Source organism: Equus przewalskii, chromosome 5, assembly GCF_037783145.1.
Source record: "Equus przewalskii isolate Varuska chromosome 5, EquPr2, whole genome shotgun sequence".
NCBI classification, from domain to species: Eukaryota; Metazoa; Chordata; class Mammalia; order Perissodactyla; family Equidae; genus Equus; species Equus przewalskii.
In genome coordinates, this window is record NC_091835.1 from 26,733,392 (window position 1) to 26,756,862 (window position 23,471).

General features: G+C 44.3%; 1 protein-coding gene across 3 annotated transcripts in view; it reads left to right on the top strand.

Annotated features, from left to right (window-relative positions):
* Positions 1 to 23,471, top strand: part of FARP2 (FERM, ARH/RhoGEF and pleckstrin domain protein 2) — a 110,261-nt gene that overhangs the window by 34,252 nt on the left and 52,538 nt on the right. For all 3 annotated transcript variants that reach the window (XM_070620293.1, XM_070620292.1, XM_070620291.1), the window contains exons 3-7: positions 13,966 to 14,070; positions 14,761 to 14,803; positions 16,203 to 16,281; positions 19,573 to 19,670; positions 21,731 to 21,845. In XM_070620293.1, coding sequence (XP_070476394.1) covers positions 13,966 to 14,070; positions 14,761 to 14,803; positions 16,203 to 16,281; positions 19,573 to 19,670; positions 21,731 to 21,845 — 440 coding nt within the window. The remainder of the gene's footprint in view (positions 1 to 13,965; positions 14,071 to 14,760; positions 14,804 to 16,202; positions 16,282 to 19,572; positions 19,671 to 21,730; positions 21,846 to 23,471) is intronic.

Genomic DNA, 23,471 nt, shown 5'->3' on the forward strand with positions numbered 1-23,471 from the left:
TTTTATATATGGACACCAAAATCACAAGTGACAAGAGAAAAAATAGATAAATTGGGCTTTATTAAAATAAAAAAAATTTGTGCTAGAAATAATACTATTGCAAAAGTGAAAAGCATGAGAGAAAATATTTGCGAATTATATAACTGATAAGGAATTTATATCCAGAATATTTTTTTTAAATAACTCACAACTCGATAATAAAAAGACAAGTAGCGCAGCTTGAAGTATTACCCAAGGTCACTCACTAGAAAGCAGGCACATGGGAACGCTCACCCAGCTGATCCTTTTCTTTCAATAGCTGTTATCTTTTCTTTCTAGAGCTCTTGTATCTCTACTCTGTGCTCTTAAATTACAGAGGCAGTTGCTGTATTAACTGTTTTTAATTTCATGATGAAATTTTGGTCAAAGTCTTATCTATTAAAAGGCAACGTTTTTCTGCTGAGTGTTCATCTGACATTTGTTTTTTTCTGTTTCTTTCCTCCTTTTATCTTGAATATCTTTGAATATTTGCAGCGATGGTTCTATTTTGATCACCCATCTTTGAAGCAGATAAATTGCTCGTGGATTGGCTGTTTTAGGGAGGTGTTGTCTGGGTGGCTGGTTATAGACTAGTTGAATTTTGAAGTTTATCTAATGACCTGAAGTTTGTGTGTGAGTTAGTTTAGCCTTTATTTCTTCTCAAGCCAATGGCAGTGGCTAGCAGCGGAGTTTGTCACAGTGTAGCCTTTCTCGCTGTCCCGCACAGGCAGCTTGCTGTGGTTTCTGGTTTGGTCTGGCCTCCTGTGCAGCTCCAGGCCAGATGAGCTCAAATGCCTCTTGCCCCTCATTTTTGCACCAAGGGATTTAGGTTTTACTCCCAGGTTATGCCATTCGCCGCTGATGGGTTCTCTTTGAGGCTACTTCTGAAATTTGCGTGTGGCATCTCGTTTGCATCTTCCCGTGCACACCAACACCTCTGGCTCTGGCTCTGTCGCTGTGGGCACTCCTCCCACAAAGTTTGTGATTCAGAGTTTAGCAATTTCCTAGTTTTGCTGAAAATGGAGTTTACATTTTTGTTTCTTATTCTCTTTTTTGATTTTGAATGATTCTAGCAAGAGATTGAGGAAATGACAGCTCACATTACCATCTTCAAGAGAAGAGTCACTGAGTATTTTTTGGATTGTTGCCCCTCGAACCCCATATCCTTTATCATCTCCTCTCCTGGAATTCCTCTCAGACACATTCCTGAATTTGAACTTTTCTTTCATTATTTCCATCTCTAGAAGAATGCTTCTATTTATTTTCCACACTGCTGATTCAGATTACATCTTACCCATTCTGCAACTCAGGCCTCCTGTTGAGCTTTAATTTCTAGAGTTATCTTTTTATTTCCCCTTTTTATTCTCTAGTTGCCTTGATTTTTTTCAAAGTCTCCTCATTTTATGAATACATTGACCTTTTTGAGAATCTTAATTTTTTTAATTACATTTTCTTTGGTATATATCACATTTTCTCTGTTCACTGGGAATTAATTTCTCTGCTTTTCAGGTTGCTATCTCTATTTCAGGAGTTGGGTTTAAGTGTCTGGTCATTCTTGGTTGTCCATGTATTTTTGCAAATGAGGTTCCAGGGATTAGCTACTGAGGGGGAAAGGAGAACACTAAAGAATACAGACAGAGGAGATCCAGACTGATCAGTATTGGTTTCATTGACCTTTTTAAAAGGCCCAGTTTGATTTTCCCAGGCAGGCCTCCCTTCTGAAAACGACAGCTGCCTGGCTGCAGGGCCATGGGAGTGAGCAAGGTCCTGGCGAGGTGCGTGGGCAGGGCACGCTGACAGACAGGTTCCTTGTTGTGTATGAGTTTTCACAAGTACATGCAAGTGAGGACAGGCAAGCCGACCAGAACCCCTTCCGTTGACGAGGAAGAAGAAAGGATTACCCAAGAGCCTGACTGCTCTGAGAGATTTACTGCTGAGCTGAGATATGCTTCCATTCTGCGTGTTCCCTGATGCTAAGTTACAGACAAGGACAGAAAACATAGTGGGTTGAACACCCAACTCCTAAAACTTATCAGAAATAGCGGGTTGCTTCTGTGGCTGCTGGTGTATGACATATACTCTGTACGAATGTGGTGGGGAAGCGGGATGAAACTGGGCCTCGTTGATAGGGTGCGTGTCCTTTTGGATGTTCCCGTGCTCAGGTCTGAGGAGACTGACGGTCCTTCGCTTCATGGGAGGGTGTTTCACATTCCCCTCTCGCTGCGCTCACATCTCAACCCCTCCACACCCCACTGGTTCCTCTGTTAGGAAGCTCATCACCAGGGCTGTGTTCTCAGGCTGCCAGCCACCTTCCCCTACTTGTGAGAGCCGCGTGAAGACGGTTTTTCTTGTCCTGATGAATTCGGGGATTTAAGTAGGAAACCAGCGGAACGGGTGCTTAAGTGCCCCTCTCTGCGGTTATGACTCTCCCACTGTTAGACTTCCTGGGGTCATGCCGTGCTGCTGCTCCCATTACGTTCCAGTCATTGTGCTGGCAGCTTACGTTCAGACAAACTGCAGGAGGACGACTGTAGAGCTGGCTTTTTTCTCCCCAGTTTTAGAACTCTTCTTTCCAGGCTAAAGATGTTAAGGCTGTGAAGACCATGGGCATTTTCCAGGGTGTCCCCACTGAATTATTCAGGGTCCAGTCAGGAGACAAAACACACCAGTAATTTGAACTGGGAAATGTAAGAGAAGTAATTATTAACCATAACAGGGATTAACTACTGAGGGGGAAAGGAGAATACTAAAGAATACAGAAAGAGGAGATGCATGAGCAGCCACCAGCCCAGACTTGGAAGAGGCCTCCTCCCCAAGGAGGTTCAGACACTTGGATGGTAGAAACATCTGCTAAGGCACCGCGGGAATGGCCGGGCAGGCAGGAAGCTGCCCACTGGACTGGAGGGAGAGGAGAGTCACAGGCCGGCAGGGTGAGTCAGTGGGTCTCCTACACACAGCCAGCAAGGAAGCTACCTGCTGCCAGCTTGTGCCGGAGCAGCAAGAAAGCCAAAAACCCCAGGAACAGAGAGAGAAGCCCCTTCTTCATGTGGTATCCCCCAGCGCCATTACCGACAAGGCCAGCTCCTGAAAGAGAAATGGCTACAGGGTCCTGCCCCAGTATCACGAAGCAAGGCGAAGAAGGGTGGGTTTGGAGCAGAGAGGCAATATATAGGTAACTACCTCACCCATATTAACAGATTCAGTTGTGGGGATTTTAAGCTGTGCTGTTTCCTTGAGTGGTTTAAGAGAAGCTGTTGTAGAAAGAGCTAGGGTAATGTATCCATTGATACATAAGCTCATTTTATGCCCGCATCTTATGGTAGAGATGACTTTTGGGCCAGCTGATCTCTTTAGTATCAGAACACTGAATGCATGGGAAGGCACGCCTCCTCCTATGACATAGAATCCCTGCCCTGATAGCAGAAGTAGCAGTTACGTCCTTATGCTCTCAAATTTAACACAAGTCCTTATGACTTTCAGTGCAATTTGGAGTGGATCTTTGGTATACAGTGTTTTATGAATATATGAGAACCTAAAATCTGAAAGTGTGCCAGAGGAAGAATGAAATGCCCATCAAAGATGTTGGTGACCTTTCAAAGAATCTAGAATGAATGTAGCTACAGTTTCCTGTAAACTCTCAAGATTATTTTCATTACACAGTATAATATTATAAAAGGATATTTGGGATTGATCTAATTATTAGGGAAAATCGTAAGTAATGAAACTGACAGTAGAGATACGAATTATATAATGGGAGTGGGCATCTAGATAGATAGAGGCGTTATAATTTGGCAAATGGACTGTAAATGGGCACATGAAACAAACAAGTTGAAGGACAAAATCAAGCATTTTCAAGAAGAAGTTTCCCACACTGATTCAGACAAAGAATAAAGAAGCACTTTGTTAGCTGAGCTTTTGTAGCCCATTCCCATCCAGGCAAAATCTGTAATGGACTTTTGTTGATGTAAATTTTTAACAATATGCTTTATGTCTAAGCTTGGAGAAGAACTTCAATGCCGTGACCAACTGGAAAAATGGAAACACTGAACAAAAAATTTTTGTTTTTACCCTATATTTTGTATATTCTTAACAATGTTTCTCGTCCAGCCTAGTGTGGAAACACAGCTGTGATGTGGGTGGCGGCTTCCTTCAGGGGGAAGCAGTCTTCTTCCGCTGTGAGTGTCTGCTGTTGACCCCACTGCTCAGGTGTCTGTAAGGCCTTTCCACTGTAGTTCAGGGAGAGCTCGTTCCGTCTGATCATTTGCTACTTGGGGAACGTACAGTGGGTACTACAGTCCAACAGATGGTGAATTTCTGTATTTTTAGGAACAGAAGGTAAATTTTAAATATAGAAGATGAGAGAGGGTAGAAATGGACATGTGACAGATACAAGGGACACTGAGAACAGGGCCGACTGTGACGTTTAATGAACTACAGTCCTGGTCATGATAGCCCTAGAAAAATTAAGAGGAATGAACCTGTGAAAAATTATTTTGGCAAGTAAGATTGAAAAATACTCAGTTTAGTATCTTTAAAATATAGAAAAAATAATGAGTTTTCATATGTTTACATACAAGTTGCCAAAATAAATTATTGAATGCCGTCTTGAATAACATGCCCCCATCATAGAATCCAGGGCATCTCCGTCTCATCTCTTTTCTTTCTCATTCTGGGTAGATGAAACAATCTCCTCTTTTTTTTTTTTTTTTTTTTTTGAGGAAGATTAGCCCTGAGCTAATATCTGCAGCCAATCCTCCTCTCTTTTTGCTGTGGAAGACTGGCCCTGGGCTAACATCCGTGCCCATCTTCCTCTGCTTTTTTTTTAATATGTGGGATGCCTGCCACAGCGTGGCTTGCCAAGTGGTGCCACGTGTCTGCACCCAGGATCCGAACCAGTGAACCCCAGGCCCTTGAAGTTGAACGTGTGAACTTAACCACTGCGCCACCGGGCCGACCCAAAACAATCTCCTCTTTTAGACACTTATCAAGAAGATACTTTGCAGGGCTGGCCTGGTGGCTAGTGGTTAAGTTCACGCACTCCGCTTTGGCAGCCTGGGGGTCACAGGTTCAGATCCCAGGCGTGGACTTAGCACCATTTGTCAAGCCGTGCTGTGGTGGCGTCCCAAGCTTAGCATACCTACCAAGTGGAAAGCCAGGATCCCAGCTGCAAAGTCTGTGCTCTTATAGCTGAAGGACAGAAGTTGCTCCTTGTGATGAACTGAGGAGCCGGAAGACAGCTGGAGGAAACACCAGCTGCCCTGCACGTCATGAGTTCTGAGGTTATCAAGCAGCAGTTAAGTTGACACATTAGAGATTTTATAGAGGGATTATTATAAAACTAATGAAAGATCAGGTTTCCTGAACTCTGAAGGCTTTTTTACCTATTTTCCTTGTAATTACTTTCTTACCGAGGTGTAACCTGCACAGTAAAGTGCACATACCTTCCGTGCACAGCTGGATGAATTTTACGTATGTGTGCACCCAGGTACCGCCTCCTAGATGAAGATGTACAGCTTGTGCCCTCCCAGTCACTTACAACCCTCCAAAAGTAGACACTGTTTTGATCTTTAGTACCATCAAATGGTTTTGCCAGATCTTGAGTTTCTTGTAAATATAATCATAAAGTGTATATTCTGTGGGATTTATCAGTATTGTTGCATGTGGCTACGGTTTCTTTGTTTTTTCATTGCTGGGTCATATTCCATTATATGAACAAAACATGGATACTATTTATCCATCCTGTTTGGTCGACATTTCAGCTGTTTTCGGTTTTTGCCTACTATAAATAATGCTCCTGTGCATTCTTGAACATGTCTTTTGGTGTATGTAAACAGACTTTTTGTTGAGTCTATACCCAGGACTGGAATTGCGGCGTCATAGGGTATGTGTATGTGTAGCTCCAGTAGATGCTGTCGATCACTTTTCCAAAGAGATTGTACGGATTTACATTCCCACCATCAATGTGCGAGACTCCAGTTCCTCCACGTTCTTGCCAACACTCCGTGTTATCAGTCCTTTTATTTTTAGCCATCCTACGGGGAGTCTTGTGGTATCTCACTGTGGTTTTAATGTGTGTTTCCCTGATGTCATATTGTGCAACTTTTCTTACTGTTTATGAGCCATTTAGATATTCTCTTTTGTAAAATGCCTATTCAAGTCTTTTTGCCTGTTTTTCTTTAATTGGATTGTCTATATTTTCCTTATGATTTGTAGATCTTTATATATATATATTGGCTATCTGACTTTAGTTGGATTTTTGTACTGCAAATACCTTCTAGTTTGTTACTTGCCTTTTTCCTATCTTAATAGTGTCTTCTGATGTACAGAAGTTTGTAATTTTCAGGTAGTTCAATTTATCAGTCATTCTTTTGTGGTCAGTGCTTTTTGTGTCCTATTTGAGAAATATGTACCTACCCCAAGCTTTATTGTTTTACTTTTCCATGATTCATGTTGAATTAATATTTGTGTGTGGTGTGAGGTAGGGGTCAGTGTTCATTTTTTTCCATATGGACATTCACTTCCCTCAGTGTCATTTGTTGAAAAGACCCTCCTTCCTGCACTGAATTACAGTAGTGCCTTTGCTGTAAATCAGGTGACTGCGTATATGTGGATCTGCTTGTGGACTCTCCTGTGTTCCACTGATCTGTTTTTGCACCAGTACTATACTGTCTTAATTACTGTAGCTTTAGAATAAGTCTTGATATCTGAAAGTGAGTCTTAAAACTTTGTTCTTCAATGTTGTCTTTGGTATCAATATAATTTTTTTCTTTAAGATTTTATTTTTCCTTTTTTTCTCAAAGCCCCCCAGTACATAGTTGTGTATTTCTAGTTGTGGGTCCTTCTAGTTGTGGCATGTAGGACGCTGCCTCAGCATGGCTTGACGAGCAGTGCCATGTCTGCGCCCAGGATTCCCCCGGCGAAACCCTGGACCACCAAAGCAGAGCACGCGAACTTAACTGCTCAGCCACAGGGCTGGCCCCTCAGTATAATTTTTGAAATTGCTTGTCAGTCCCCACAAACACAAGCTGCTGGGATTTTAATTGGAACTGCATTGAATCTATAGATCACATGGGGAGAACTGACATGTTCTATGAATGGATAGAGCATATTCATGGATTGGAAGATATTGAGTATACCCCTTCCTACATTATTTTAGGTTTTCTCAGCGATGATTTATAATTTTCAGTATGGCAGACTTCTACATCTTTCAGTTTATTCCTGGATATTTGATTTTCTTTGACACTGTAAATGGCATTTTTTTACATTTCACTTTATAGTTGTTTATTATTAGTTTATAGAAATAGTTGTTTTTTGTGTTGACTTTATATCCTGTGACCTAGCTAAATTCATTTATTAATTCTAATAGTTTATATGTAGTCTTTTTTTTTCACGTGCTAAGAGTCTGTATTTTTGTTTTCTTTAACTTTTTGTTTTGAAGCAATCTCAAACTTAAAGTTGCAAAAAGAGTACAAAAATTAAAGAATTTTTTTTTTCCTGAATTATTTCAGAGTGAGTTGCCAACACGGCCCCAACACCCTTACACTTGAAATGTATTTTCTACAAACAAGGAGGTTTATCATCAGTATAATTCAAGACAGTAACACGGTCCATTCCTACTGCCTGGTCCCCAGGCCCTGCTCAGGTTGCCCCACTGGTCCCACTAGTGTCCTTTATAACAAAGGACCCAGTCCACAGTCACGCCTCTCTGGTCTCCAGCCTGTGACTTTCATGACCTTGACTTTTTTTTTTTTTGAGGAAGATTAGCCCTGAGCTAACATCTGCTGCCAATCCTCCTCTTTTTGCTGAGGAAGACTGGCCCTGAGCTAACATCCATGCCCTTCTTCCTCTAGTTTATATGTGGGACACCTACCACAGCGTGGCTTGCCAAGCAGTGCATATGTCCGCACCCAGGATCTGAACCTGTGAACCCTGGACCACTGAAGTGGAATGTGCGAACTTAGCCACTGTGCCACTGGGCAGGACCCAGACCTTGACATTTTTGAAGACAACAACAGTTATTTTGTAGACGAGTCTCAGACTGACTTTGCTGTTTCCTCATGATTGGATTCGAGTCCTGCATCTTTGGCAGGGTGCTATGGACTGAATGTTTGTGTCCCCCAAATTCCTGTTGAAACCCAGCCCCAACTGTGATGGGATTAGGCAGTGTGGGCCCTTTGAGAGGTGACTAGGTCATGAGGGTGGAGCCCTCGTGAATAGGACCCCGGAGAGCTCCCTCGCCCCTTCCACCACGTGAGGACACAGCGAGCAGATGGCCACCTGGGTCCCTCACCAGACCCTGAATCTGCCGATGCCTTGATCTTGGACTTCCAGCCTCCAGAAGTGTGAGAGGGAAATCCCTGCTGTTGATGAGCCCCCGGTCTGTGTCACAGCAGCCAGGACGACTGAGACATAGGGAGGGCGCAGGAGTGCTGGCTCTCCCTGCTCCTGGTAGGTGGTGTGCAGTGGCAGTGTGTCCCATTTCTGGGGACGTTCACTTTGACACTGATTGAGGTGAGCTCTGCCAGGCTTCTCCACAGTGAAGTTACTCTGCGTCCTCGGTCACTAGTAAGGATTTTGTGAGGAGGTTCTTTGAAACGTGAGAGTGTCTCATTGCTCATCAAAGTTTCAGTTTATTCATTCATTTATATCACTGTGGACTTGTGGATTCCTGTTCTGTTCAGTGGGTTTCTAGCCATCATTTCTTTATTTTCTTCGATGCTCAGTTTGTCCCAGATTTGACCAGTGGGAACTGCGTGTGTGTCCTTTTGACATGTCTCCATTTTCCTGTGAGTGCTTCCTTCTTTTCTGGCACAAAATGTGGTTTCGTCTTACTCTCTCCCTGACCCAGACTCGGCATCAGCCTTTCTCCAAGGAAGATATGTGTGGGAGGTGTGCTCCCTACTTTCTGAGTCTTGCTGATCCCAGGACCTCTCAGTGGACAGACCTAGTGACTGTGGCCGTCTGTGCCCGGCAACCCTCCCATGTAGACATCCTCCCTATTGCTGCTCTGACGTCCCAGTCTGGGCTGCTGTCTCTCTTGACATTACTGACATTACCCTCCTCCACCCCCACCCACCCCTTCACTGAGGGATAACCCCTCACCCCACCTGGGTTTCAACATCCTGCCCTTGGTCCTTGTGTACAAATTCCCCCTTCCCCCACCCACACTCAGCCTACTTTTTTATTTTTAAAAAATTGCAGAAACTTTTTAAAAAAATAGATTAGTACATGCTCATGATACAAATTTCAAAAGATATAAGATATATAGTCACACAATTCAATTCTCAGGAACCAACCACCATTCCTAGTTACTGTGCTCCTTCCAGAGAGAGACTATACATGTACCTACATACATATATACATATTTATGTATTTATATCCCCCCGTACAGATGGTGGCATAGGCATTGTCCTGCACCTTGCTTTTGTCTCTTAACGGTATATCTTGGAGGTCATTCCATTTTGGTGCATAGAGAGCAGCCTTAGTCTAAGTCTGCCTCGAATGTCACTGGATGTGCCATTAACCTGTCTTGTACTGGTAGATTTAGGCTATGTTTAATCGTTTGCTATTAGAGGCATTATTGGAACAAATACTGTTTTACATGCATAGTTTTGCGCCTGTGAAATACTTCTTAGAAGTGGGATTTTTAAGAGAATGATGTAGACATTTGAATTTTTTTTTTAAAGATTTTATTTTTCCTTTTTCTCCCCAAAGCCCCCTGGTACATAGTTGTATATTTTTTAGATGTGGGTCCTTCTAGTTGTGGCACGCGGGACGCCGCCTCAGAGTGACTTGACGAGCTCTTCTCTGCTCTCCTTTTTCTCTCTTATAAAAATTTCTCCATAAGCTTACTTTTATTATGTCTATTCTAAGATATTTCAACTTTTTGTTACTGTTACAAATTTGGTTGTTTCTTCCTTTCTGTCCTGAAAATGGTTAATTATGTATGTGGAGGTTGTTGATATCGGCATAAAAATTTTCCCCCTCCAGCAGACTGAGTTCCGTCTTTTTCGTAATAGTTTTCTAGTTGATATTCTTGGATTTTCAAAGTAAATTATCGTATCTGCAAACACTGATAATTTTGCTTCCTCTTTTTTGACTTTTCACCTCTCGTTTCTGTTTTGATGTCAGTGTTACACGGTAGTGACGGAGTGTACTGTGGGAGTGGCCTCTTCATCTTGTTAGATGTTAAAGGTTCACATATCTCTTCCTTTTGTTAAGAATTTATGTCAAGAGTGGAATGAGGGCCAGCCCTGGTAGCCTAACAGTTAAGTTCGGCATGCTCTGCTTTGGTGGCCCAAGTTCAGTCCCCAGGCACGGACCTGCACCACTCATCTGTCAGTGGCCATCCTGTGGCAGCAGCTCACATACAAAAAGAGGAAGATTGGCAGCGAATGTTAGCAAAGGGCAAATCTTCCTCAGCAAAAAAAAAAAAAAAAAAAAAAAAAATTCAATTTTATCAGATGCCTCCTCAGATTCTGGGGATAATCTTAGGATTGTTTTTTTCCTACAGATCTGTTGATATAATGTAGTAATAAACATCCTATTATTATATTGAATTATTCTCTATCTTCTGACTAATTTTACTTGGTTATAGTACATTTAGTTTTAGTTGCTGGATTATGTTTGCTGATATTTTAGGATATTTTCATTGATAACCATAGAGGGAAATTTTTCTGTAGTGTGTGTATGTGTTTGTGGATTTGTTTGGAGTTCGGGGGTTCTTTTCTATAAATCAGATTTAGAAGGAATTCCCCCCGCCCCCGACCACAAGGCTTTGGATTAATTTAAATAGTTTTGGAAATGTCTCTTCCTACATGGTCTGTGAAAACACCTGGTTCTGATGGTTTTTGTAGGAATTGAGTATATATTTCAGGTGACACAAAGAAAACAACATTCCTTTTGTTACCTGAACATAGGATAGTTGCCTTAGGAAAACTTTTTTAGTTTAGTAAAATTTGCTCCAATTCAGGAGGTTGAACACACATCCATATGCATATATATGTGTCTCTATCCATTCATGTGTATGTATATATGTGTGTCATACATGTTTATGTATATAAACCCAGCCATGTGTATATGTGTGTATCCATACCTGTGTATTTATGTGTATCCACTCATGTGTGTATCCATATGTGTGGGGGGTATGTGTATCTAAATGCAGGTACATATGTGATTAAATGCATTTTTGTACCAGATTTACAAAGCCTATTCTGAGTCTTGGATGCTGTACGATAATAGTGCTCATGTGTGCCTACACATCTGATGCCCGTTGGCGTCCCTTAGCCTGGTCACGCAGGCCTCCTGGAGCAAGCCAGACTGCACAAGCCTGGGTGTGCAGATCCCCCCGGGACGGGTGAAGCAGGTGGCCTAGGGCTGTGTGGTCAAGCTGAGGCACTTGGGGTGTTCCCAGCTGATCCTGTGGAACCTCCCAGCCGCCAACCCCATCTCCAGTCCTGGAGTGACATGTCAGCGGGAGGACAGCGAGGAGGGCCTGCATGGTTCTCCTGGTGGGCGTGGAGAGGAGGCGTGGCTCTGAGAGGACTTCTTAGGTAGTTGTATAACCCAGAGGTTGTTTAGGTTTCGAAGGAGCTGATCGCATCAAACGCTGTGATTTCCATGATTTCTGACTGGTGAACACCAAGGGGATTTGCTTGCACGTCAGCCTGAGAGGCCCTGGTGTGAGTGCATTCGCCTCCTAACACAGTGCCTGCGGATCACTGCCTGCCTCTTCCCAGTACCCGCCTGCGTCACAGTGAGCTCTTCCCTTGATACTTTCAAGAGATGCTGTCAGAGTGACTTAAACCCAGGAAGTTTCCTCTTCTGTTCTCTGTAAATCATATTTTCTGTGTAAGATTACTTTCTAGCTCACCTTTCCGTTCTGATGAGATGCTCATTGTATTGGTTCTCTGTGTCCTATAGGAGCATAAACACTTCTCGGGTACACAGAAGGAAAATCTGGTGGTTGAACTTAAAGGAATATCATGTCTTTTGGAACAGTAGAGATTTGTCTGTCCCCCCACTGCATATATAATTTTTTTTTTTTGAGGAAGATTGGCCCTGAGCTAACATCTGTTGCCAATCTTCCTCTTTTTGCTTGAGGAAGATTGTCACTGAGCTAATGTCTGTGTCGGTCTTCTTCTATTTTATGTGGGGTGCCACCACAGCATGGCTTGACGAGCAGTGCTAGGGCTGCACCCAGGATCCAAACCGGCAAAGCCCAGGCTGCCCAACCTGGAGCACATGAACTTAACCACTACACCATGGTGCTGGCCCCCATATAATTTTTTAATTGTAAATATGATATATGCCTATTGATGAAAAACTGAGACATTACAAAAGTTCATAAATAAGGTGAAAGTGGAAGCCCTCGTCCCCATCCCCACTTCTACTCAGCCCTTTAACGGTGGTTACTTACCTTCAGAGGTACGACGTACAGCCTTCCAGACTTGTTTCCACTTTATGAAAATGGGGTGTGTGTGTTTTATGAAACAGAATCATCTTATATACACTGTATAGAAATGGAAACCTTTTTTTCTTGACTAAAGTGTAGTCTCGGACTTTATTTCATGATAGTACATATAGAGTTGTGTTCTTTTTAAAAGTTGCATAATTTTCAGTTATGGATGCACCATTGTTTATTTTACCAATTCTTACTGAGTTTGTTTTTGCATATTTAGCTCTGTCCAGCTGTGTGAGAATACCTGTAGGAGAAAGTTCTAGAAGTGGAATTGGTGGGACAAAGATATTTGTGTACACTTTAAAGATTTTTCTTTTCCTTCTTCTCCCCAAAACCCCCTGGTATATAGTTGTATATATTTTTAGTTGTGGGTCCTTCTGGTTGTGGCATGTGGGATGCCCCCTCAGCATGGCTTGATGGGTGGTGCCATGTCTGCGCCTAGGATCCAAACCCGTGAAACCCTGGGCTGCTGAAGCAGAGTGCACGAACTTAACCTCCCGGCCACAGGGCCAGCCCCTATGTGTACACTTTAAATTTTGAAGATGTTTTACATTATCCCAGAAGGTCATATGAACTTGCATTCTCCCCGCAGTGTGTGGATGTGGCTGTCTTCCCGCAGCCACACCACTAGTGGCATCATCGTTCTTCTAATCCTCATTGGTAGGTGGAAAATGACATCTCACTGTTTTAGTTTATGTTATCATTAGAGGGCTTGAGTACCTTTTTGTATGTCTAATAGTCATTTGTATTTCTTCACCCAATTCGTAAGAGCAATATGAGAGATTATAATTTTTTCAGTATGATTCTAGATTTTAACTTTATTCAATGGCTTTCTATTTAGAAGTTTTTCATTTTTATGTAACCAAATCTATCCATCTTTCGTTTGTGCTATGCTTAGGAAGACTTTACTTACCCCAAGATTATAGAAACATTCTCCACTGTTTTATTCTAGTCCTTAGTCCGCTGGAATTTATCTTTTGTGAACAGTGTGAACCAGAGATCTACCTTCATTTTCTTCTAAATAGAAAGCTGATTGCCCCACCTCGTCTCTGAACAGTCCATGTTCTTATCACTAATTTGAAATGCTACCAAATAATAAGTTATTCACCGGGATGTAATGCACACGTGGACTGTGAGACTCACCTTTTTAGTAAATATCAGAATTACTTGATAAAATGCTTACCAAGACTACAAATGGTTCTATAGCCTAAAGTTACAAAGAAATATGGCTAAATACACACTGAGAAAGTAACATTGAAGGAATTTTTTCACTTTATTTTGATGTCAGTTTCTGAGCTCAAAGAGCCTCAGGTCATTTACCTGCTTTGTGATAGTTTATAAACCTTACTAGGAGGCAAAGTGAAGCAAGAAACTGCATACAATACAGTGTTACCTGTGGGGAGTAGCTTCAGGCCTCAGTTTCGTAGTCTCTGTTGTTCAAAGTCACTTAATCCTCTTCGTGCTTCTTCTTACCTGTCTCATCACAGCCTAAATGCGACGGCCAGACGCTGCTGACCCACGTGTGGAGGCGCTTGAACCTGATAGAATGTGACTACTTCGGCTTGGAGTTTCAAAACAGCCAGTCCTGCTGGGTATGTGCTTTCGGTGGTTTTGGAAGCAGGCTCTAGCGCTCTAGTGGAATGCTTGTGGCGCACACGGGGCACAGAGAGCCTTTAAGGACCTGCTCTTGACCTGCTGTCATGATACAAGCGAGGCATTTCATAACTGGTACATTATTATCAAAGCTGCACTACTAAAATGTTTTATTTGTAGCTGTTGGGAGTGTATTTGCCTTTTATCTAAGCCTAAATTCACATTCTCCCTAAATTTGCTCTGGCAAGCAGCACGTGTGCCGAGGAAATCCTGTCTTCATAAGTTACAAAAGCAACCTCTAGTACATCGTGCAGGATAATCGTTTTGAAAGTGGATTTCGAGCAAACTGATTTACCAAACTGGTTATGCCTCATTTTACCTAATAGATGAACCTTCAAAAGTGTGGCGCTTCCATGTTTAGAGGCGGGACGGTTCAGAGACAGCAGCAGCCCCCGTGCAACGTAGTGGAGGCGTCCAGCACAGCGCGGCAACTTCCTGCCCCCCGCCTCAGCGCCGGCTGCTGTGCCTCCTGGTCTGTCAGGGTTTGACCTTGTGTAAGGGCAGGAGGGCCAAGATAGGCCTGCCTTAAATATCTCTCTTAATTATAAATAGTTTTGAATTTCGTAACCTATCTGTTGAGTAGAGAAATTGTTTAATGGATTTGATCTCTTTTCTTAAATCTTCTTTAGATTTGGCTTGAACCCATGAAACCTATTATTAGGCAAGTACGAAGTAAGTTGTTTTTTTTCTTTAACTCTTTAAAGTTCTGTTCGTTTAAGATGCTTTTGTTCTTGCTTGTTCAGACCCATGGCATACTCATATGTCCATTGTCACCACCCTGGATGGCAGGGAAGTGACCACCGACAGCAGAGGGACTTGGAACTCATTTTACTGTTCAGTTTTAAACCAGAACAGATGGGAGTGGGGCAGTACTTTACCTCGGAGGGCTCTCGGTTACTTGCCTTAAATTTGAAAGTAATAGGATATGCTGATTGATATATCACTTGAATTTTTGGCCAGTATGCAAAAATAACTATGCAGTTTCTAAGTTATGAAAAGACATTGAGGTTCTTCCTTTGATTAGCAATTTTTATGAAATAGTTAATACTATTCTGTAATTGTAAACACAATTCTTTTTGTTAGTCTCTTTATTAAATTTTAAAACTTAAGGCATGTAGTAATACTTCTTAGTTCTTATGTAATTGTATAGGAAGAAATCTCTAGTAGTCTGGATTCAGCTGTAACTTTTTTAGTACTTGAGTTGAGGAGAAAAGAATGTGTAGAAGTAACTTTATATTTCACTGAGAAGCTAAGGCCATTTAGGTTGCCATACCATTTTAGCAAAACAGTTTCTCTTTTCTTTTTCTTTTTCTTTTGTTGAAGAAGATTTACCCTGAGCTAACATCTGTTGCCAGTCTTCCTCTTTTTGCTTGAGGAAGGTTGGCCATGACCTAACATCTGTGCCAATCTTCCTCTATTTTGTATGTGGGATGCTACCATAGCATGGCCACTGATGAGTGGTATACCCTGTGCCCAGGATCCCAACCTGGGCCACTGAAGTAGAGCACGCCAAACTTAACCACTAGGCCACAGGGCCAGCCCCTAGTTTCTCTTTTCTTTTTTTTTGGTGAGGAAGATTGGCCCTGAGCTAACATCTGTTGCCAATCTTCCTCTATTGTCTGTGGGATGCCACCACAGCATGGCTTGACAAGTTGTGCTAGGTCTGCACCTGGGATCCAAACCTGGAAATCCTGGGCTGCCAAAGAGGAGCACACGAACTTTACCACTATGCCACTGGGCCAGCCCTGAACACCTTAACTTTTTTTCATCCTAAAATATAAACAAGAATATATTTTTAAAATTTTATATCCAATTTCCTGCTTGTTTTTAGGGTTCCTTTGAGTAATCTCTGCTTAATGCATCAATTGTTTAATTTTTCTTTGATACATATGCCTGATACTTAGGACTCATAATTTCACACATAGGAAATTTCTTAATATTATCTTTTTTGAAAAGATTTACTTTAACAGTCCATTTGAGAGCACTAGCTTAATTACACTGAAGTATATGGAAAGATAGCAAGTACAGAGATTGACCTTATTTGTGAAGTTTAAAATTTTTCTTTTTATAGGGCCAAAGAATGCAATGCTTCGCCTAGCGGTGAAATTTTTCCCACCTGATCCGGGTCAGTTGCAAGAAGAATATACACGGTAAAGAGCCTGTACTGAACTGGAGCTGCTGTCAGCAGGGTCTTGAATTCAGCTGTGTCTCCCACAGCACCTGGCTCATTAGGTGCTCAGGGTAGATTTATTCAAAGGACGAATGAGCCTAGCATACACGAAAATGTGTAATCAGTGTATAGCCGTCAAAAGAAGCATTTTGGCAATTAACTCTTACACAAACTCAAATGCAAATAGGACTTGGAAGAAAGGTTTATGGTACAAGTTTGAGAGGAGACAGTGGGGTGTTAGGTCACGGTTGAGCTAATATTCCCCAAATAAGCATAGGTTTATACATGTGCATAAAGTCCTTAGGAATTTTAGCCATATGTTTACTTCTTTATCAACAAAATAAACTTAATTGGGAGAAGGACCAGGTGTGAGAGTCCTCATGAGTATATGGGGCAGAAATATCTCAGGTGGCTTCTCTTGTGCTGCTCTGTTGAATTCAAGTTGGTTCTTTGAGAATGATTGAAAGAAAATGTTTACATTGTTTCACCTGGACAACAGGATTATGGAAGGTTTTTTACCTTGTGTTTTATGTACCAATTTTGTGATGAATAAAGCAATCAAAACCCAAGTTCAGATGTAAGATAAAAGAGAACTGTGATGATGTTGTAGTAGAAACAGAATAACCATTTAGCCTTCCTGACTAGAAGTGCTTTCAGAGCTGAACCCTAGGTGTCTCGGGAACCTCTCTGTGGAAGGCTTTTGCAGATCATTTTAATATCACGAAGCAATAGACTGTCAGCTGCAGGAGAGCACAGAGAGCACATTGCCCTGCCCTCCAGTGGGGGACTGTCAGCTGCAGGAGAACACAGAGAGCACATTACCCTGCCCTCCAGGGGGGGACTGTCAGCTGCGGGAGAGCACAGAGAGCACATTACCCTGCCCTCCAGGGGGGGACTGTCAGCTGCGGGAGAGCACAGAGAGCACATTACCCTGCCCTCCAGGGGGGGACTGTCAGCTGCAGGAGAACACAGAGAGCACATTACCCTGCCCTCAGGTGGGGGGGGACTGTCAGCTGCGGGAGAGCACAGAGAGCACATTACCCTGCCCTCCAGGGGGGTACTGTCAGCTGCGGGAGAGCACAGAGAGCACATTACCCTGCCCTCCAGGGGGGGGACTGTCAGCTGCGGGAGAGCACAGAGAGCACATTGCCCTGCCCTCCAGGGGGGGACTGTCAGCTGCAGGAGAGCACAGAGAGCACATTACCCTGCCCTCCAGGGGGGGACTGTCAGCTGCGGGAGAGCACAGAGAGCACATTACCCTGCCCTCCAGGGGGGGACTGTCAGCTGCAGGAGAGCACAGAGAGCACATTGCCCTGCCCTCCAGTGGGGGACTGTCAGCTGCAGGAGAGCACAGAGAGCACATTGCCCTGCCCTCCAGGGGGGACTGTCAGCTGCGGGAGAGCACAGAGAGCACATTACCCTGCCCTCCAGGGGGGGACTGTCAGCTGCGGGAGAGCACAGAGAGCACATTACCCTGCCCTCCAGGGGGGGACTGTCAGCTGCGGGAGAGCACAGAGAGCACATTACCCTGCCCTCCAGGGGGGGACTGTCAGCTGCAGGAGAACACAGAGAGCACATTACCCTGCCCTCGGGTGGGGGGGGAACTGTCAGCTGCAGGAGAGCACAGAGAGCACATTACCCTGCCCTCCAGGGGGGGACTGTCAGCTGCGGGAGAGCACAGAGAGCACATTGCCCTGCCCTCCAGGGGGGGACTGTCAGCTGCAGGAGAGCACAGAGAGCACATTACCCTGCCCTCGGGTGGGGGGGAACTGTCAGCTGCGGGAGAGCACAGAGAGCACATTACCCTGCCCTCCAGGGGGGGACTGTCAGCTGCGGGAGAACACAGAGAGCACATTACCCTGCCCTCGGGTGGGGGGGGACTGTCAGCTGCAGGAGAGCACAGAGAGCACATTGTCCTGCCCTCCAGGGGAGGAAACTGAACTGAAGTATTTTATGAGTGAACACAACTTATCTCAACAGGGTATTAAATACCTGACATTTGCCCAGAAAGTCCCTTTTGAGGGAGTAACTTTTAAATATATATACCTGAAAAATGATAACAGAAAGTGTTACCTAATTCTGGGTCCTGAGTTCCAGCCATGTTTACGCAGAGGGTCCTTGTTTTTATGTATAAAAAAATATACCCTCGTAGTAAAAGAAAAGACCTTTAAAGTAAAGCCATGCAGAGTAAAGAGTAAACATTCCCCTGCACTCTCTGCCTGTCCTCCTCTCCCCGGAAGTCTTGACACCTGGGTGTGTGTCTTCCAGATGAATTCACAGCAACATGCAGGTAGACCCAGGGCTTTAAAGAAATTATCACTTTGCAAAGCAGCATCAAACTGTACGTATAGAGCTGTGGGGTGATTTTTTTTTTTTACCCACAGGTCCATACATAGCATGCCATGGACATCTTTCCACATTAGCACACACAGCTGTAACCTAGTTTATTTAGCCATTCTCCCAGTAGTGCATATTTAGATTATTTCCAACTTTTCTCTATTAGAATGCTGCAAATAATCATCCTTGTCCGTATATCTTTGTGAACTCTGGAACTATCTCTGTAGGAAAAGTTCATTGAAGTGGAATTGCTGAGTTAAAAGGTGTGGACATGTAAATTTTAAGAGTATACAGTAAATTTTGACAGCTCACACTAGAGTGTGAATTTCAACAAGGGCAGAGAGAGTTTGTCTCATTGCCTGTTGTATTTCCAGCTCCAAGAACAGTACTCAAAGCATAATACGTGCTTAGTAGTTATTGATTGATGGAATAAATGAATATATAAATATTTCAAATTGCCTTCTCTAGCTACATTCCCACCATTGGTATTCAAGAGTGCCTGTTTCTCAGATCCTAGCCAAGACCAAATATTATCAATCTGCTGAAAATTTCATAGCCACATTTTAGGCTGTATGTTAATTGGATATTTCTGCAATTTCACACACAATCGTGAGTGCGGTTTTGCGTGTGTAATAGAGATGATGTGAATTTGTGCGCTTCTCCCTGGAAGGTGTGGCACCGGATGCTGTAGTGCTGTGGGATGTAGTGTGCCTGCAAAGCGAACTTCTGTCTTTGTCGTCAGCGTGTGAGTGCTCCTGTGAGCTGCTGCCATGGGAAGGGCCCCTGGTGACTTGGCCTTTGCTCACTGTCTGCTCTGACGTCACTGGTCCTGCTGCTGCGTCCTGGGGCTGTGTGCTCTCCTGCAATGGAGACGTGGGGAGTACGTCCTAGAGCCTTTGGAGTTGATCTCTGTGATGTTTGAACTCCCTTCTAGATACTTGTTTGCCTTGCAACTTAGGAGAGACCTCTTGGAGGAGCGCCTGACCTGCACGGACACCACGGCGGCCCTCCTCACGTCCCACCTGCTGCAGTGTTAGTATCTCCTGGCCGCGGGCAGATGCGTGTGTGATGTCGTAGGTGCCTCACACTCAGAGAGGACCAGCTTCTCCAGTCGCAGGTGCTCCTGCAGGGCTGCTGAGTGTGATCAAAAGTCGGAGTGTCTCAGTTTGCTCACTTTTTTGACAAACTGAAGATTAACGTCCACGGAGTGGAACTGCTTGAGGCACATAGTGTCCACCTGGGAAATAGAGGCTCGAGGCCAAGATCCAGAGCCACACGCGTTCCTCTGGTTTGTCTCTCGTTTGTGCCTTCATACATTTTACCAACAAACCCCTTCAGTCCAGGAGCCAGACGGTGACCCTGATTCTCAGCACCCCCAGAAAGAGGCCTCATTGGGTTGAACGTCACAGCCCCTCTGGTGACGAGTTAGGCCTTAAACCCTGAAGGAAAAAGTAACCATTTTTTCAGTATCTCACGCAAAGCAAGAAATGGTTCAGAAGTATGTGAAGAATTGTAATTACTTTAAACATAACCTGGGAGAAACGTAAGAAGGGGTTCTGAAAGACAGGTGTGTGCTTCCCAGGGCTCTGCAAAGCCCCAGCTGGTGAAATAGAGGGAATACCCACATTGCTTCTGGACTAGAGGCTGAACCATGTCTTCCTGGCTAGAACTAGTGTTTTTGAAATTTGAACGCAGGAAGTATGATGTAGAAAGTTTTGGAAATTTTAGGAATTAATAAGTATATGGCGGGCCACCCTGTGGCTGAGCGGTTAAGTTCACACACTCCGCTTCAGCGGCCCAGGGTTTCATCGGTTCGGATCCTGGGCACAGACGTGGCACCGCTCATCAGGTCATGTTGAGGTGGCGTCCCATATAGCACAACCAGAGGCACTCACAACTAGAATATACAACTGTACTGGGGGGCTTTGGGAAGAAGAAGAAGAAAAAAAAAATGTTTGGCAACAGATGTCAGCGCAGATGCCAATATTTAGAAAAAAATTAAAAGATATGTATACAGGTTAATTGGCAATGTACTTGGCCCTTCCCCTGACACACCTTCACACAGCACGTGCTATCGTAGGTTTGCCATCCTGCACTCGGGGACTCATTGACTGTCAGTAACATAGGTTCTCAAAGTGACTTAGTTGTTTTCATTTGGCCTGAAGTTTTCTCAGGTAGACAGATGGCTTTTCAGTGCAAACTGTCATTTGGCAGTGCTGCTTGCTTAAGGGCTCTGTGTACAGTTTATTTATGTTATAATACCTTGTCCAACTGTAATTTTCACGTTAGAAGTATGCTGCTTAGATTGAGGGAGACTAAAGAGCCATGACAAGCAAATGCAATGTCTGCTTCTGTCCTGGGTCCTTTTGCTATGAAAGAACAGTCGGGCAGTTGATAAATGTGAATAGGGTCTGAGGCTCGGATGTAGCGGCAGATCGTAATCCTATCCTGATTTGGGTGGTTGTGCCGTAGTTATGGGTGAGAGTGTTCTGGTTTGTAGAAAATACATACTAAAGTGATATTATGCATGCAACTTTTCTGTGAATTTGAGATTGTCTCCAAACAAAAAGAGAAGTATATTGCTTAAAATTATTGGGCTTTAACTACTATGTTTAAAACATTTGTAGCTTAAAATACATGAAATTAGAGAGAGACATTGTTCCTCAAGAATTTGAGAGGCCCTGAAGGAAAAAATGATTTAAAATACATTATCCTGAAACGAATAAGTAAAATACACTATCCTGATTACCATAGTCTAGAGACAGCTTGTGGATGGAGTGTGGTTTAAAACATGACACATGCTCACATTAAACTGGCAGCTCGGCACTCGCCTCCCTGGAGTCGCTCACCAGCGTCTTTGTTCTTCAAAACTCAGAAAAAATTCTCTTCACCTGCCTTCATGTTTGCCTTTAAAAGCATAAAATATTTGGGAAAATAAAATACAAACTCTTGTTTATTTAAGGGATATATTATTTTACTACAGACTTGGGATAATTTTTTTCTACTTTTGGTTTATGCATTTGCGTGTACAAATGTTTGTGTTTTTCTTTATTTGAAAATTAAAATTACTGACTGTTATCATCTCATCTCAGCGGAAATAGGAGATTATGATGAAGCCCTGGATCGAGAGCACCTCAAAGTCAACGAGTACTTGCCCAGCCAGGAGCGCTCCCTCGAAAAGATACTGGAATTCCATCGGAAACACACGTAAGTCGGGCAGAGTCGGCCCTGGCACGCTGTCACTACAGTCATGACGGAATAGTGCATTTAACTAAAGGGAGCCGTCGTTACAGCTTCTGTAGGACTCTGGCTCAAGTGACGACTCTCCATTCCCAGGGAGGTGCGGTTATGCGGCTGCAAGGTGGGCCACTTCAGAAAAGGTTAGAAAAGAGGTTAGGGCCCCAGGAGCAGTGACCGTAGCGGGCTGCCGTGCTGATCTCTACAGGCGTGCGAGCTTTCTTGACTGCAGGGGTGTGAGAAGTGCCGTGGCTCGGCAGCGTGGGGGAAGTGCTCCTCCAATGATGGGAGCACAGGGCGAGCTGGAGTGTCCAGGGTTGTTTTCTGCATTGGAGCAAGGGAGACCCAGAGGAAAAGCATTAGAGGAGGGAGGACTGAAGAGGGTGTGGAGGAGGGGCCGTGAGGTGGAAGGCCGGGGCCGAGGGCTGTGGCAGAGCTTGTGTGACCTTCAGTTCACCAAAGGGAGAGCTCGACGGGGAGTGATCCCAGACGACTCGGCCCTGCCCATGTTGAGGAGCCTGTCAGGGTGCAAGTTGATTCTGCTAAATCACATCATGTGGGTAAAGCTCTATGGAATCCCCTTCACACTTGCAACAAAAGTCTGGGTGTCAACTGTCTGTCAGCCACTGCCGTCGGCACTGAGGGGGCAGTGTGAACAACACCCACCAAGAGTCCTACCTCGAGGATTTACTTGACCCTCGGAAGACAGTGTGCTTTTGCACGCATTTACCACTCACAAATACTTAGGGAATGCCTCTCGTTTGCCTGGCATTGGGGCAGGCACTGGATACACACGTACATCACTAAATTATGGTACATGAGCCAGAATGACAGGGAGAGCCTGCCACCGTGGGGGAGGAGCAGTGAGGTTGGAAGGAGGATTGGGACGATGCTGGGGAGGCTTCTTTGGGGACTTAGCCACGAGGTTGGGGAGCGTTCCAGGCAGAGGCAACGGCGTTGGGGGTCCACGTGACACGGACATTTCTGTGCAAGCTGCTGTGATCCTTAAACACCATGTGTGACATGTACTACTGCGACCCCTTTTTCCATAGTAAAACTGAGCAAAGGTGTGAGTGAGGGTTTGGGGCGTCTTGTGGTGTCAGTTCAGCAGGCCTGGGCTACTTGGGGAAGCCGCAGTCTCAGCCTCTTTCAACCGCTGCCTTTATTCTGTCTGGTATTGAGGATGGTGCTGCAGCTCCAAGTGTCACGTCCAGACCCTCGTGACCTGCTAAGCAAAGGGACCTCTCCCTAAGGAGACGGTCGTCTGTTCAGGATCTGTTCCTGGAGTTGGGGAGAGGGTCCCCCCCGCCGAGACACACCAAGCTGGGGCTGGATACCTGGAGGAAGGGGTGGGTTGGGCACAGCACTGTGAAGTGTCCCGCCAAGGCGGCAATGCCCAGTGGACAGATGGATCTGGGATGTGGGCAGAGCGTCGTTAGCACAGAGGCCAAATCAAGCTGCGCAGTGGGTGAGATCAACTCGGGGTGGGGGAGAGACAGATGGAGAAGAGAGCAGAGCCCAGGACAAACCCCTGAAGACCAACCTTGGGAAGATGAGCAGAGCTGGGGTACCCACAGAGGCCATGAGAACAGGGCA